General features: G+C 34.3%; 1 protein-coding gene across 10 annotated transcripts in view; it reads left to right on the top strand.

Moving 5' to 3' along the window:
• LOC139514227 (calpain-9-like) overlaps window positions 1–17,699 on the top strand; it is a 102,928-nt gene that overhangs the window by 35,520 nt on the left and 49,709 nt on the right. For all 10 annotated transcript variants that reach the window (XM_071303088.1, XM_071303089.1, XM_071303085.1 and 7 more), the window contains 4 exons: window positions 7,698–7,798; window positions 8,127–8,204; window positions 14,247–14,422; window positions 15,728–15,888. In XM_071303088.1, coding sequence (XP_071159189.1) covers window positions 7,698–7,798; window positions 8,127–8,204; window positions 14,247–14,422; window positions 15,728–15,888 — 516 coding nt within the window. The remainder of the gene's footprint in view (window positions 1–7,697; window positions 7,799–8,126; window positions 8,205–14,246; window positions 14,423–15,727; window positions 15,889–17,699) is intronic.

The following is a 17,699-nucleotide window of genomic DNA, read 5'->3' as shown; positions in this document are numbered from 1 at the left end:
TTTTTCTTGGTTTTCGCACCATAACGTTAGTATAAGTAAATAGAAATCTATGAAATTTAAACACAAGGTTTATGACCATAAAAGGAAGGTTATGTTCTAAATTCACTGTGTTCAAACGAACATAAAGTATTTATGTGCTAAATCTCTCTAGATTTTTGTAAAGCATACATATCTGAGCACATTCAGATATGTACCTTTATACGATAAAGGCATAATAGAAAACTAAATACATATTTAGGTACTGTTAGGCGCAATGACCATCTCAATTTTAATAACTATAGATCCAGAGATCACAATATTCTAATATCAAACAACATTAACAGTTCATGTTTTGAATACAGCTACCATGCATCTACGAAAACAAATCCCGGTTTATAAACATCACACAATCAACAATACCGGTAAAAGACAGCAATCAAACATCTACAAAATATATACAAAACACATTAATTCTTTACATACAACTTCAATACATTAAAAAAACAGAATTCTTAATGAAAATTAAACTTCAATACAAAGGAAACGTACGATAATGGTCACTGCCCAAACCTCGATAGTTAAATCTCGTGCAAACTTTCATTATATACTGACCGCCAAAACCGGTTTACAACTATTGTGAAAACACAATAGAAAAATTACATACTTCAAAAATCATACGCGAAACGCACATAAATATATTTATGTTCTAAATTCACTGTGTTCAAACGAACATAAAGTATTTATGTGCTAAATCTCTCTAGATTTTTGTAAAGCATACATATCTGAGCACATTCAGATATGTACCTTTATACGATAAAGGCATAATAGAAAACTAAATACATATTTAGGTACTGTTAGGCGCAATGACCATCTCGACGCACAAAGAAAGCAAACTTGATGTTAAGTACATATTATATACCAAGATTTTGAGATACTGACAAACGCTTCTGTAAACTTTCTAATACATAGCCATCTTTAGCTTGATCGGATTTCCACCGACCATGTATTTTAAATAATCTATCGGAAATATTGTTTTGAGCGGCAGCTGTTGCACCACCCGATCTAAAACTATGCAGACCAAAATCTTTAGCGTTACAACCAATCTCTGATAATGCACATTTTATCAATTCTCTCGCTCTGGTATACGACAAACTATCGTTTTTCTTCCTTAGAACAAAATTGTTTGATTTCTTTAAAAATGACAAAGGTCTAAAAATATACATATCTGAAGACAAATCAATATTTGCTTCTTTTAAATAACAGTCTAATATTGTACATGGACATTGTGGAGTGTCAAGCTTTGATATCAATACATGTCTGCCTTTCCTGTAACAGTCTGTTTTACTCTTCTCAATAAAAATGTCTATATATTGATTACAAACTGAAATGTGCTTTGCTTTTATACTACAAAGTTCTTGATACCTTAAAAATCCGGTATAAGATAGTGCACACATTGTTAATAGGCGTAAATCTTTTAGAGAACGACCAATTGAATTGTACTTCGAAAATAATTTGATCATAATATCAGAAGTAACTGGACTCTTTTTCTCTATAGGTCTGTTCAATTTTCTTCTTGATGCTTCTACGATCAATCTAACCATTTCAGAATCACATGGATTAGCTACCCCAGCAAGATTATGTGCCCATTTAATTCCATAAAAAGCGGATTCTATAGCGCTATAATGATTAGCTGATTGAATTAAATTTTGTAAATATAGACCTACATATAATTCTTGACAGGGTAATACACATTTAATTTCAGAGTATTTTTCAGTCCATTTAACGAATCTTTTAAAATATCCAGCATATTTTTCTACTGTAGATTTTGCACGAGCATCAAGAATGGTTGAAGATAAACTATTAAACAATGCTTTAAGTTCAGGATGTTTAATCTGTTCGTTCTGTGACCAAAATCCAACCGAAAATATTGTCTGCAAAATATATACACAATATAAAGTTATAAATATAAAATACAGTACCTTGAAACTATATCCATACTATAGTCCAGTGACTTGGTAAAACAATGCAATCTATAACAATAGTCCAGCGACCAATAAGATGAGGGTCCAGTGACCAAAAAAGGCAGTCCAATGCGTGTATACAGTAACACCATAGCAAAATGCAATACCCAGTGGTAATATAAATCTGTAAAATAAATATACATATTACACAACCGAAGCATTTAAGCGTACAGCTAATATTTTCCCGTGAAATTGGCCATTAGCAAACAAAGAGTTTAAATTGTTACCAGCAACAAAAATTCTTTCCGCTTCATGAAATTCTAAAACATCAACAACATAACAAGCGTATTCTGAGTTCTGTTTAAAAATCAAAGGCCAAAATGCAGCAGACTGCCATTTAGGAACAACAAGTGTACCCTCTGCTCCACAAGAAACTAAATGGTTAATACAGTTACTAACTAGACTAACTGGCGGAACTAACCAGTTGTTCTCGCCATGCCAGTTGCAAGTGAATGCATCTATCGCTGATGTTGTAGGATTCCAATATTTCGAATTAAACCTAGTCAGCTTTGTATTATGCATGTTAGCAAACCTATCAACAGTGAATGGTCCCAGATGCTATTCAAAAAATCGAAAAATTCAAAAGATATGCCCCAATCATCAATGTCAATTATTCTACTCAAAGCATCAGCCTTTTCGTTTTCCTCTCTAGGAATCCACTGTGCATATAATGAAATATTGCACGACACACAAGTATTAAAAATTGATAAAGCTAAACCTTGCAAGTGTGGTAATTTGCTTCCTTTCTTAATAATACTAACAGCATTTTGATTATCTGTGAAAAAAGTAACTGAACTGTGTTCTAATACTTTCGCAAAACTATCTAATGTTAATTCAATTGCTTTGATTTCTCTCCAAGTGGAGCTTTTTGTTGCCTCTGTGACAGACCACTGTCTGTGTGCAATATAATCAGTACCTTGCAAATAACCTCCTGCACCTATATCACTAGCATCAGTGAAAACATTAAATTCAGAATTATTCCGTAATAACGGTACTGGCTTCAAACAGTGAATATTTTGCTTCCAAAACATAATTTCTTGAATACTATCTGAGTGTTGTCTCAAATCAACGTACTGATCCCAGTCTTGTCTTAAATTTATAACAGAAAAAATACACCTGGTCATAATTTGAGTAACATTTCCAATAGCTGGTGAAAAGGAAATTATTTTTCCACATAATTTAGCCAATAACCTAATTTTAACTTTAAAAACTTTAGACAGAATTACATCAATCAAATTGATAAAATTTTCTATTTTAATTAACGGCAACTCCATCAAAGAATTTTTCAAATTCCAAGTGAAACCAAGCCAAACTAAAGTTTGAACAGGTGTCCATATACACTTGTCCTTGTTTGGAACAAAACCTGACAATATCAAATCGTTTTTGACCCTCACAGATTGTTCACAGCATAGCTTTTCAGTCTCCGCTAAACATAAACCATCATCTAAATACACTGTAATTTTGATACCGTCTTTGCGCCAGTGAGCAATTAAAGGTCTTACAACTTTAGTGAATACGTACCCCGCTGAACAGAGGCCAAACGGTAAAACTGTAAAAACAAAATATTTTACCGTTTCACCAAACTTCCAAGAAAAGCCCAAATATTTCTGATGATTGGGGAAAATGTTTATGTGATGATATCCTGCTTTTAAATCAAAAGCAAATCCAAAACAATCGCTTGTCAAAAACTGACTGGCAGTTTTCCAGTCCTCAAACTTTATCTTACTATAAACAACTTGTTTGTTTACGTGTCTCAAGTCTAAAATTAGACGACCTTTACCTGATGAATTAATCGATACAGTTAACGGGTTAACAACATGCAGTCTGTTCGATACCTCTTCTATCAAGCTAGCATCAATTAATTCCTGAACTGCCTTTTCTACAAAATCTTTATGTTCTAAAGCAGATTTATTATTTCTTAGCAAAACGCTCTCTGGTTCGTTAATTAAAGGTATTTTATAACCATTCTCAATTAAATCTAAAATAAACTTTGAAGCATTAATATTTTTCCAAAAATCTAAAGAATTTTTCAGTCTATTTTTAACGTTAATACAAGAGGTACCAGATTCATAATCATAAAAAGAGTCAAAATTGTCTACATTCTGTACCTTAAAAATATCTGGAGATCTCTCAGTTTGGTGCTCCTCTGGAAGCTGCTGAATTTCCCCCTTTTTTACAGTCTTTTGCCCAATGTCCATACAGACCACAGTTGTAACAGATGTCCCTAGTTCTGTTCCGACGAGATGTAATGGGGGCGGCGGCCCCCGCGACAAGAAAGGGCTGTTGCTGTGAAAAACCACCATTATTACCACTGTGAGCAATACTAGACGGACCACCAGCAGATTCCGCGGGTCTTTTCTTTATGTTTTGACGCTTATCCTGCTTCACGGTTTTCAATTTCTTCACTGCTCTGCCATCAGCCGCCCTAATGCGCTTCTCATCCTCTGAGTCACTAGCCACGTCATCCGACAAATACTCGTCCACAGTTTTCCACCCACCTTCAGATTTATCAGCTATACGAATCAGCTTATTCCTTTTCTTCAAAGATTGACCAGATTCTTTCAACACTTTAACGGCCTTGTCATATCTCCGGTGCTCTATACAGTCTACAGCAATATCAATATTGTCTAACAAATCCGAATTTAAATCAAACTGCACTTTGTTACCCTTGAACTTGAAAGAACTCTCAGATTTCTGTACCTTTCGTGCAAGATCATGTGTGGTATCTGCAAAATTTCTCTCGATTCCCGTCAACTTTCTGGTAAAATAAGTTTTCATCAGCGACAACAAATCGGCATTTGTAATTTCATCAGAAGCAGCTTGACCCGGCATCTCTACATCTTCCATATCAAGTAGTTTATCAGGCTCGATGTCAGACATAACGAAATTAAACTTCAATACAAAGGAAACGTACGATAATGGTCACTGCCCAAACCTCGATAGTTAAATCTCGTGCAAACTTTCATTATATACTGACCGCCAAAACCGGTTTACAACTATTGTGAAAACACAATAGAAAAATTACATACTTCAAAAATCATACGCGAAACGCACATAAATATATTTGGTATTGATTTTGGGAGTTTTGGTCCCAACAGAATAAGGGGCCCAAAGGGTCCAAAATTAAACTTTGTTTGATTTCATCAAAATTGAATAATTGGGGTTCTTCCATATGCCGAATCTAACTGTCATGACTGTGTATGTAGATTCTTAACTTTTGGTCCTGTTTTCAAAGGGTCCAAAATTAAACTTAGTTTGATTTTGACAAAAAATGAATCAGTTAGGTTCTTTGATATGCTGAATCTAAAAATGTACTTAGATTCTTGATTATTGGCCCAGTTTTCAAGTTGGTCCAAATCGGGGTCCAAAATTAAACTTTGTTTGATTTCATCAAAAATTGAATAAATGGGGTTCTTTGATATACCAAATCTAACTGTGTATGTAGATTCTTCATTTTTGGTCCTGTTTTCAAATTGGTCTACACTCAAGTCCAAAGGGTCCAAAATTAAACTTAGTCTGATTTTAACAAAAATTGAAATCTTGGGGTTCTTTGATATGCTGAATCCAAAAATGTACTTAGATTTTTTATTATGGGCCCAGTTTTCAAGTTGGTCCAAATCAGGATCTAAAATTATTATATTAAGTATTGTGCAATAGCAAGTCTTTTCAATTGCACAGTATTGTGCAATGGCAAGAAATATCTAATTGCACAATATTGTGAAATAGCAAATTTTTTTTAATTAGAGTTATCTTTCTTTGTCCAGAATAGTAAGCAAGAAATATCTAATTGCAAAATATTGTGCAAAAGCAAGATTTTTTTTAATTGGAGTTATCTTTCTTTGTCCAGAATCAACTTAAATCTTTGTTATATACAATATACAATGTATATTCACTTTTTACTACCAACTGATAAATTAAAATAATCTTTACCATTCAGTGATAACAAGCAGTTTTTTTACATCTTAATATTTTATGATGTATTTAAATAAGTAGTTATTGTTGCAAACTCCATTAGAAATTTTAATTGAGATTAGTTTTGGAATAAGGGAAAGGGGGATGTGATTAAAAAAATTGGGTTCAATTTTTCTCATTTGAAATTTCATAAATAAAAAAGAAAATTTCTTCAAACATTTTTTTGAGAGGATTAATATTCAACAGCATAGTGAATTGCTCTAAGAGAAAACACAAATTTTAAGTTCATTAGAACACATTCATTCTGTGTCAGAAACCTATGCTGTGTCAACTATTTAATCACAATCCAAATTTAGAGCTGAATCCAGCTTGAATGTTGTGTCCATACTTGCCCCAACCGTTCAGGGTTCAACCTCTGCGGTCGTATAAAGCTACGCCCTGCGGAGCATCTGGTTCTAGCTTGTATTTATTATGCTGTGGTGACAAAAAACAGATTTAGGTGTTGAGGCTTACTTTATGGGTTATAGAAAGGGCACAAACACCCCATAAATAATATTCAGGAAGGATCTATGAGTTTCAATGACTGCGAAGAGTCAATATAAGCACTTCTTAACAATTTAACTTACAAATATGCAAACATTATGAATTAATTTTGTATCCAGGACTTTATGTAAACTATGCATACTGTAAACTGTGAATTTATACTGAGTCATCATATTTAAGGCCCAGGATTCTATCAATCTTTATTAAATATTTATAAAACTTCATATTTGAATTAATTTCTTTAAAATCTGTGAAATCAAGCAAATTTGGTTAAATTCTGTATGTTCCCCTTTTTCACCCTATATAGGTTGTTGCATTTCTGTAAATATTGACAATGCAATATCCCATAGGAACTCATTTTACGGCTAAAACTGTACCACTTTTACTATGAAGTTTTGAAAAAATCTTATCCTAGAATTGAATGTTCATATGCACTACAATTATTTTCAAAGGTCAAAATATAGGGCTGTGCGGCATATTTTCAACGTTTATATGCCCTGAACTTGTCAGAGTTCAAACTAACACTAATTTTCTTAACTACCCCTACCTTGAATGAAAGGTTACCACAGATTTCAATGTAAACAATATGCACATGTTTATTTACTGGTAACATTGCCAAGTTATGTCTCTGTGAGATGGAACACAGAGAGCATTTCTGGGAACCACTATGTAAACAAAATTAATTTTCTATGAATATTAAAGTTCTCCCCAAAAGAGGCGTGTTTTGAGAAACAGCTGTATTTACAAAGTGCAACCTGTATCAAGCGTGAATATTGTGTCCATTTTGGCCCGAACTTTTCAGAGTTGGACATCTGCAGTCTTATCCAGCTGCACTCAGCGAAGCAATTTATTTAGAATGTACTCATTTGAATGTTAATAACATGTATCTATGATATGGGTCCATCTTTTGTCATCAACCCCTTCGATCAGCTTGTTTACTAACATAATTTACTTGAGTAAAGCCTCTCCTGAGACAGTAAACTTTACTGTTGTACTGCTTTAACAGTTGCCTGTTAGAAAGTTGGGTCAAAGGGTATGTAAGTAAGCTTACTATGGGTCTTTTATTTAAGTCCAGTTAAAATACTGCTTTGCTTAAATATATTAATGTTGAGAATGGAAATGGGGAATATTTCAAAGAGACAAAAGAGCAGAAAACAGATGAAGGCCACTATTGGGCCAGACAATATTTTTGACTTGCATTTGATAAAGATTGTAGGTAACTTTTTGTGTTATTTGTTAAAGGTTGAAATACAGACCCCAGGAAGGAGTGGTAAGCTGCCAATGGTACGATGCAGAAACCCTTGGGGTAATGAAAGTGAATGGAAAGGAGCCTTTAGTGATGAGTAAGCATTCTTAAAACTTTGTTCCATTTGTAAAAAGGAGTTAATTTGTTACTGAGGGAGTGACATGAACTGGTATTGGTGGTTTAAACAAGTTGTTTAAATGTTTAAAATATATGTTTAAAGTGAACCTGATGCATTTTCAACAAAAAAGTTTTTGTGTTAAGAATCAAGGTCAGCTGTAACTTTTGCGATGTGAGACATAGACATTTCAGTGTGTGTACTCTTGTGACTTTTTTACTCAAAATCTATTTTAACCCTTTCCTATGTCCCACGATATTTCAACCAAACATGTTTTACTTGACCTTGACCATTTCACCTATCATTTCAGGTCAGAGAGATGGAAGTATATAACAGATTCTGATAAAGAAGAAATTGGATTAACTCAAGAGGATGATGGTGAATTCTGGTATGAACATGAGGGATGAATTTTCTAAAAACTCAGATCTAATGCTTAGTTTGGATCTGGATATGATTTCCTTTGCATTGCATTGAGGCAGTGCTAGTAGATTTTAAATTAAATAGAGTATAATTTCACATTAAGTATTTACTGAGGAATTATATACTCGTTGGTTTTATTGGGAGATATTTATAGGTATGTTCTCACTGGCAAAAGTATCTACAAAATGGAGACAGAAGTACATGTATGCACATCAAGAGCCAAAGCAGTTGAAAAGCTATCTATTAATATCAAAGAAAAACTAGCTTGTGTTTAAACATTGTTCAATTTCTCATTTATTAAGTCTCCCAAACAAAGTTTGGAGACTTATTGTTTTTGGTCAGTTCTTATTATTATGTCACCCGATCGGCAATGTCGGGTGACATATTGCTTTTCCTCTGTTTCTTTTTCTGTATTATTATGGCACCCTCAACGGAGTTGGGGTGACGTATTGTTATTCTACGTTTCTTTTTTTTTTCTTATTATTTTTCTTCCACCGATTTTGTCCAGCTTATTTCTCAGAATCCAATGGACCAATGTTGGTTAAACTCTACTAGAATATGGACCACCATGATAAGTTGTGCAGTGGACTTTGGCATGTGCATGATGGCTACCGTTACCATGGAAACTAAAAAAATGTAAAAAAAATCAAAATTTCAAATCTTTCATTGTAAGACCCAACTGGATGAAACGTTATGGAAATGTTCCTTGGTATGCCCTGATGTACCGACTATATTAAGAAATTCCAAAATGGCCATCATTGTCATGGAAACAGGGCGAAAGTTTAACATTGGCCCTATGGGAAAAACATTAAACCTGATTTTTCTTAAAGAATATGATATTAAACCCATAAAAACTTTATGGGGAGGTAACATGTAATGAGTCAAAGTGGAATCTGTCTGTTAAATTTTCAAAATGGATACTGTTACCATGGAAACTACAAAAAAATGAAAATGCACCAAACTTAATGAAACTTTACAGAAATGTTCACTGGCATGTGCAGAGTTGAAATATAATTTTGGAATTTTCAAAATGGCCACCGTTACCATGGAAACAGCAAAAAATCCAAAATTTTCAAAATACTCTAAATTGTCTAAATCTTTACTGTAATGACAACTGGCATGTCATCATGTGATTTTCCGACTTTGAAATGCTCAAAATGGCTGCCGTTCACCTGGCAATGGGGGAAGGGTGCCATCCGCTATTGCTTGCAATGGCAAATCTAGTTATTATTATTATACTTCCACCTAATTTTGTTCGCCCGCTTTCTCAGAGCCAAAAGTACCAATCCGAATGATGGTGCACTATAACAAGGAACCCTGACTCCCCAAAGTCTGTGAAACTTTGGAACTAAAAAATGGCTGCCATCACCATGGAAACGGAAAAATGGTGAAAAAATATAATTTTGGAGTTCCTTGAATTATTTGAGAATGCTTAAGCTTAAAATCTTTAGATTTTAATACAATGAAGGTGCCCACTATATACTGGTTTTGGATGATTTTGGCACATTTTGGAACTGCTATGTTGCCATGGAAACTACACCAAAAATTTCAAAAATATGGAAATGCTAGTTTGAAATGGCTGCCACTTAGTGGCAATAGGGGGAAGGGTGACATCCGCTATTGCTTGCAATGGCAATTCTAGTTTTTATTATTCTTCCTCTTCCTCTTCCTCTTCCTCTTCTTCTTCTTCCGCCACTTTAAAAATGAACTTGTCCGCAGCGGTTCTCCTAAACGGCTTGTCAGATTTACTTAGGATTTTACAATATGTTAGACTAACATGTCTAGGTGAGCCATCAATCTTTCGTTTGTGCATTTGGGTCTGTTAAGGGTTATTTTGGGGGTTAGAAAGGAGGGAGGGGTTTACTATAGAACCCTATGGGATTTTATTTTCAAAAATTTTCAAATGAATATAACTTGAAAACTGTAAGTGATAGATACATGCAGTCTTCAGAAATGATTATAGGACAATAAAACAAATCACATGAAATATAGGGGGAGTCCCTGGGGGGTCATCCACACCCCCTTCAATTTGAGAATGTGCTTTTATCTTGTAAACTGTCCAGATCCCCACCCCTAAACCATATATATACTTGAATGGGACGATAAAACAAATCAAATGAAATTAAAGGGAAGTCCCTGGGGGTCATCCCCACCCCGTTCAATTTGAGAATGTACTATTATCTTGTAAACGGTCCAGATCCCCACCCCTAAACCATATATATTCTTCAATCGGACAATTAAACAAATTAAAAGAAATTAAAGGGAAGTCCCCGGGGGGTCATCCCCACAACCTTCAATTTGAGAATGTGCTATTTTCTTGTAAACGGTCCAGATCCCCACCCCTAAACCATATATATTCTTGTAGGGGACAATAAAACAAATGAAATGAAATGAAAGTGATGTCCCTAGGGGCTCACCCCACGCCCTCTTGTTTGAAAACTTGTAAACGGTCAACATCCCCACCCCTAAACCATATCTATTCTTGCATTAGACAATAAAACTAATCAAATGAAATTAAATGGAAGTTCCTGGGGGTTGCCCCCCACCCCATTCAATTTGAGAATGTGCTATTATCTTGTAAATGGTCCAGATCCCCACCCCTAAACCATATATATTCTTGTAGAGGACAATAAAACAAATGAAATGAAATAAAAGGGAAGTCCCGAGGGAGTCACCCCACCCCCTGTTGTTTGAAAACTTGTAAACGGTCAACATCCCCACCCCTAAACCACATGTATTCTTGTATGGGACAATAAAACAAAACAAATGAAATGTAGGTAAAGTCCCTGGTAGTCACCACCACCCCCTCCTGTTTGAATACTTGTAAATGGTGGAGATCCCCACCCGTAAGCCATATATATTCTTGTATTGGACAAAAAATCAAATCAAATGAACATGGGACCATATAAATGGCAAGTTATGGGAGCTTTGTTTGGGAGACTTCGTAACAGCATCCTGTTACAATTACTTCTTGTTTGAAATTGTTTTTATACGACCGCAAAATTTGAAAAATTTTTCGTCGTATATTGCTATCACGTTGGCGTCGGCGTCGTCGTCGTCGTCGTCGTCCGGCGTCCGAATACTTTTAGTTTTCGCACTCTAACTTTAGTAAAAGTGAATGGAAATCTATGAAATTTTAACACAAGGTTTATGACCACAAAAGGAAGTTAGTTTGATTTTGACAAAAAATGAATCAGTTAGGTTCCTTGATATGCTGAATCTAAAAATGTACTTAGATTCTTGATTATTGGCCCAGTTTTCAAGTTGGTCCAAATCGGGGTCCAAAATTAAACTTTGTTTGATTTCATCAAAAATTGAATAAATGGGGTTCTTTGATATACCAAATCTAACTGTGTATGTAGATTCTTCATTTTGGTCCTGTTTTCAAATTGGTCTACACTAAAGTCCAAAGGGTCCAAAATTAAACTTAGTCTGATTTCAACAAAAATTGAAATCTTGGGGTTCTTTGATATGCTGAATCCAAAAATGTACTTAGATTTTTTATTATGGGCCCAGTTTTCAAGTTGGTCCAAATCAGGATCTAAAATTATTATATTAAGTATTGTGCAATAGCAAGTCTTTTCAATTGCACAGTATTGCGCAATGGCAAGAAATATCTAATTGCACAATATTGTGAAATAGCAAATTTTTTTTTAATTAGAGTTATCTTTCTTTGTCCAGAATAGTAAGCAAGAAATATCTAATTGCAAAATATTGTGCAATAGCAAGATTTTTTTTAATTGGAGTTATCTTTCTTTGTCCAGAATCAACTTAAATCTTTGTTATATACAATATACAATGTATATTCACTTTTTACTACCAACTGATAAATTATAATAAATAACATTCAGTGATAACAAGCAGTTTTTTTTACATCTTAATATTTTATGATGTATTTAAATGAGTAGTTATTGTTGCAAACTCCATTAGAAATTTTAATTGAGATTAGTTTTGGAATAAGGGAAAGGGGGATGTGATTAAAAAAATTGGGTTCAATTTTTCTCATTTGAAATTTCATAAATAAATAAGAAAATTTCTTCAAACATTTTTATGCCCCACCTACGATAGTAGAGGGGCATTATGTTTTCTGGTCTGTGCGTCCGTCCGTTCGTCCGTCCGTCTGTCCCGCTTCAGGTTAAAGTTTTTGGTCAAGGTAGTTTTTGATGAAGTTTAAGTCCAATCGACTTCAAACTTAGTACACATGTCCCCTATGATATGATCTTTCTAATTTTAATGCCAAATTAGAGTTTTTACCCCAATTTCACGGTCCACTGAACATGGAAAATGATAGTGCGAGTGGGGCATTCGTGTACTGAGGACACATTCTTGTTTTGAGAGGATTAATATTCAACAGCATAGTGAATTGCTCTAAGAGAAAACAAAAATTCTAAGTTCATTAGAACACATTCATTCTGTGTCAGAAACCTATGCTGTGTCAACTATTTAATCACAATCCAAATTTAGAGCTGAATCCAGCTTGAATGTTGTGTCCATACTTGCCCCAACCGTTCAGGGTTCAACCTCTGCGGTCGTATAAAGCTACGCCCTGCGGAGCATCTGGTTGTATCTATGCATTGGAGCACTGTTCTTTCGATATGTGCTTTTTATGCCCCAGCTGTAGGGGAGTTTTACTCTTGTCCATATGTCTAGTCGTACATCCCGAAATTGGTTTTCTTTCTCTAATTTTATTTTGCCTCAACCAAATTTAATGAAACTCATGCACAATGCTTATAACCACAAAACACAGATCAAGTTTGGTTTTTGGTTGTGACACTTTTACCATTAAAAGTTATGCCCCTTTACAAATGAAACAAATTGCTAAATTTTTGTTTCTATTCTCTGAATTAAGTTTGCATCAACCAAATATTATGAAACTTATACACAATGCTTATTACCACAAAACTCAGTATGAATTTGGTTAGCGTCACTTTTACTTTTCTTGAGTTATGTTTTTAACCAGATTTTTGTGACAAAAATGTTGGTTATTGATTTGGGGATGTCTGGCGGTTGAGCGGGCGGCAACCAAATGTTGTCTGTGCATTTACTCATGAACCGTTCAACCAAAGCTTTTAAAATTTTAATATTATGTTACTGACAACAAAATGAAGGTCCAGTTCAATAATGACGGTTTTGACTTTTACCGTTCAGGAGTTATGGTTCTTGAAAGATTGAAAAATGGTGTTTCCAGTCGTGTCCGTGCATTTACTCATGAACTGCTCTACCAAAGCTTTTCAAATTTTAATATGTTGTTACTGATGACAAAATGGAGGTCAAGTTCAATAATGACAATTTTGACTTTTACCGTTCAGGAGTTATGGTTCTTGAAAGATTGAAAAATGGTGTTTCCAGTCGTGTCTGTGCATTTACTAGAACTGTTCCACCAAAGCTTTTCAAATTTTAATATGTTGTTACTGATGACAAAATGGAGGTCAAGTTCAATAATAGTGATTACGTCTTTTACTGTTCCGGAGTTATGGTTCTTGAAAGATTGAAAAATGGTGTTTCCAGTCATGTCTGTGCATTTACTTGTGAACTATTCAACCAAAGCTTTTAAAATTTTTATATGTTGTTACTGATGACAAAATGGAGGTCAAATTTAATAATGTTGATTACTACTTTTACCGTTCAGGAGTTATGGTTCTTGAAAGATCGAAAAATGGTGTTTCCATTCATGTTGTTGCATTTATTAATTTACCATTCAACCTAAGCTTTTCAAATTTTAATATGTTGGTACTGATGGCAAAATGAAGGTCAAATTTGATATTAACGATTTTCACTTTCACTGTTCATCAGTTATGGTTTTTGTGATATTGCCAAGACACAAATAAATGTTAATGAATCCGGTTTGCTGTCGTTGTGACAGCCTCTTGTTATTATGTTGTATGCAAGCAGGGGCATCATCTGTTTATTTTTTTCTGCAGGCTTATTCATATGGAACTTACAGATTTTCCAAAGCACTCTTATATTAAAATTCATGTGATATTAAGGTTATATATTTTATCATACATAGGATGACATTTGGTGACTGGCAGTCCAATTTCCAGAAGTTAGAGATTTGTAATCTTGGTCCAGACAGTTTAGATGATGATGAATTAGTGAAAATAGGAAAAAAAAGATGGGAAGCAACATCTGAAGTAGGAGAATGGATTCCCAATGTTAATGCTGGTGGATGTAGGAATTATCTCCGTAAGAAATTGTTGCTGTAGTATGTGCAGCATATTATTTATAGAAAAATTAATCGAAGTATTCAAATAGAGAAAAATATTCAACGAATGACTGAACAACACATTAATTCACGAATGCGCGTAGCGCATGAGTTAATTATCAGTGTTGTTTTGTCATGAGTTGAATATTTTTCGATATTTGAATTCTTTAATTAGTTATTCTTTTTATTACATTGGCAAATGACTTTTAAAGAAATTAATGTAAAACATGTAAGGAACTATATCTTTTTTCTACGCATTCACAATTTGTTTTGATGCGCAGTTATCGACGTCTTGACAACGCCTATTGTTCTATGACGTCAAAGAGTGAAATTATTGGTTTTTATTTAACTGGGAAATCAATGTAATTCATTGCAACCAATGTAATAAAGAAAGATATGCAATGCTATAGTCACCTGGGGCAGGTCAACATTTACATAGTTTACTCATAGAAAGATCTTTTTTGTCTCATCTGTCACAGACCACTGCTAATTTGAATCCCTTTTTCATGTTGCCTTGTTGCTAATACATGGCATTAGATATCTATGATTGATTGGTTTTAATACTTCAGATCAAGTTTGAATTTTGTTGTTTCACTTTTACCGTTCAAGATTTATGCACCTTTACAAATGGAAAAATAGCTGAAATATTTGTTTCTGTTTTCTAACTTAAGTTTGCCTCAACAAAATGTTGTAAAACTGTCTTGTTGCACATAAAGTTGCCAGTTGCCACAAAGTATTAAGCCTAATGAAATCTAATTTGTTTACATTATGACAGCTGCAATTTAACTACTGTACATTATATAAGCTTTTTATAACCAAAAATTGTGGACTCTGACAATTCAAATTTGAACAACACAGTTTTTTATAACACAAAAATAAATAAATTTGTTTGAGAATTAATTCATGCCAATGGCACTTACTTCTGACAGTGAAAAAAATTGTAAATTCTGAAAGTATTTTTGAAGAATGGACAAAAAAAGCAAGATAAATATTTGCGATTTTAGGAAAAGCAGCATAAAGTTATATGCATTGGATTTTAGAAGGCAAGTTATCATTATCTGACCCGAAGACATTTTACATTTTTCTGAAAACCTCGCTATAATTTCTGAATTAACAGTATTTTACACAGTAAACAAACTATGATATTGTCATATGAATTTGTCAATCTTCATGGAGTTTTGAAAAGGTCAGGGTTGGAATTACCCTTATTGTTTCTAACGGTCAGAGGGTAGCATTGGGTTTTCCTTAAATACAACATTTTTATAGAAAAAATATTCTTTTCACAGAAACATTCTTCACAAATCCCCAATACAGGGTAACAGTTACTGACCCAGACGAGGATGAGGATGACCTTTGTACTATACTGGTTGGTGTATTACAGAAAGACCGAAGAAAGAAAAGAAAAGAGGGACTTGATATGTTGACCATTGGATATGTAATCTACAAGGTAGACAATAAAATATTTGTCATCTCTATAAGTCAACATACAAGGTTTTTTTTAAATCTTTCTCCTGACTAATTGATTTTTTCAATTTTTCACCTTTAGTCAAAAAGTATACAGGATAGATGGAAAAAAAGCAAAAATTATCAGCAAAATAAAATCTACATAAATTTATTTCCATAAATGTGAATTTTAGATTACCTGGCCTAAAGCGCCAAGTGAGCTTTTCTCATCACTTTGTGTCCGTCATTGTTGTCGTCCGTTGTCATCCGTCATTGTTAACTTTTACAAAAATCTTCTCCTCTGAAACTACTGGGCCAAATTAAAAAAACTTGGCTAAATCATCATTGAGGTATCTAGTTTAAAAAATGTGTCAGGTGACCCAGCCAACCAACCAAGATGGCTGCCATGGCTAAAAATAGAACATAGTGGTAAAATGTAGATTTTGGCTTATATCTCTGAAACCAAAGCATTTAGAGCAAATCTGGCATTGGGTTAAATTATTCATCAGGTGAAGATCTATCTGCCCTGAAATTTTCAGACGAATCAGAGAATCTGTTGTTGGGTTGCTGCCCCTAAATTGGTAATTTTAAGGAAATTTTGCCATTTTTAGCTCATCTGGCCAAGTGAGGCCAAGTGAGCTTTTCCCATCACTTTGCGTCCGGCGTCGTCGTCAACCGTCGTCGTTAACTTTTACAAAAATCTTCTTCTCTGAAACTGCTGGGCCAAATTAAACCAAACTTGGCCACAATCATCATTGGGGTATCTAGGTTAAAAAATGTATGGCGTGACCCCTACCAACCAAGATGGCCGCCATGGCTAAAAATAGAACATAGGGGTAAAATGCAGTTTTTGGCTTATATCTTTGAAACCAAAGCATTTTGAGCAAATCTGACATTGGGTTAAATTATTCATCAGGTAAAGATCTATCTGCCCTGAAATTTTCAGATGAATCAGAGAATCCAATGTTGGGTTGCTGCCCCTAAATTGGTAATTTTAAGGAAATTATGCCATTTTTAGCTCATCTGGCCCGAAGGGCCAAGTGAGCTTTTCCCATCACTTTGCGTCCGGCGTCGTCGTCGTTGTCCGTCGTCGTTAACTTTTACAAAAATCTTCTCCTCTGAAACTTCTGGGCCAAATTAAACCAAACTTGGCCACAATCATCATTGGGGTATCTAGTTTAAAAATTGTGTGGCGTGCCCTGCCTACAAACCAAGATGGCCGCCATGGCTTAAAATAGAACATAGGGGTAAAATGCAGTTTTTGGCTTATAACTCAAAAACCAAAGCATTTTGAGCAAATCTGACATGGGGGTAAAATTGTTTATCAGGTCAAAATCTATCTGCCCTGAAATTTTCAGATGAATAAGACAATCCGTTGTTGGGTTGCTGCCCCTGAATATGTAATTTTAAGGAAATTTTGCTGTTTTTGGTTATTATCTTGAATATTATTATAGATAAAGATAAACTGTAAACAGCAATAATGTTCAGCAAAGTAAGATTTACAAATAAGTCAACATGACCCCTTTAGGAGTTATTGCCCTTTATAGTCAATTTTTAACCATTTTTCGTAAATCTTAGTCATCTTTTAGAAAAATCTTCTCCTCTGAAACTACTGGGCCAAATTAAACCAAACATGGCCACAATCATCATTGGGGTATCTAGTTTTAAAAATGTGTCCAGTGACCCGGTCAACCAACCAAGATGGCCACCATGGCTAAAAATAGAACATGGGGGTAAAATGCAGTTTTTGGCTTATAACTCAAAAACCAAAGCAATTAGAGCAAATCTGACATGGGGAAAATTGTTCATCAGGTC

This window comes from Mytilus edulis, chromosome 3 (assembly GCF_963676685.1).
Source record: "Mytilus edulis chromosome 3, xbMytEdul2.2, whole genome shotgun sequence".
NCBI classification, from domain to species: domain Eukaryota; kingdom Metazoa; phylum Mollusca; class Bivalvia; order Mytilida; family Mytilidae; genus Mytilus; species Mytilus edulis.
This window is presented reverse-complemented; position numbering and strand designations above follow the sequence as displayed.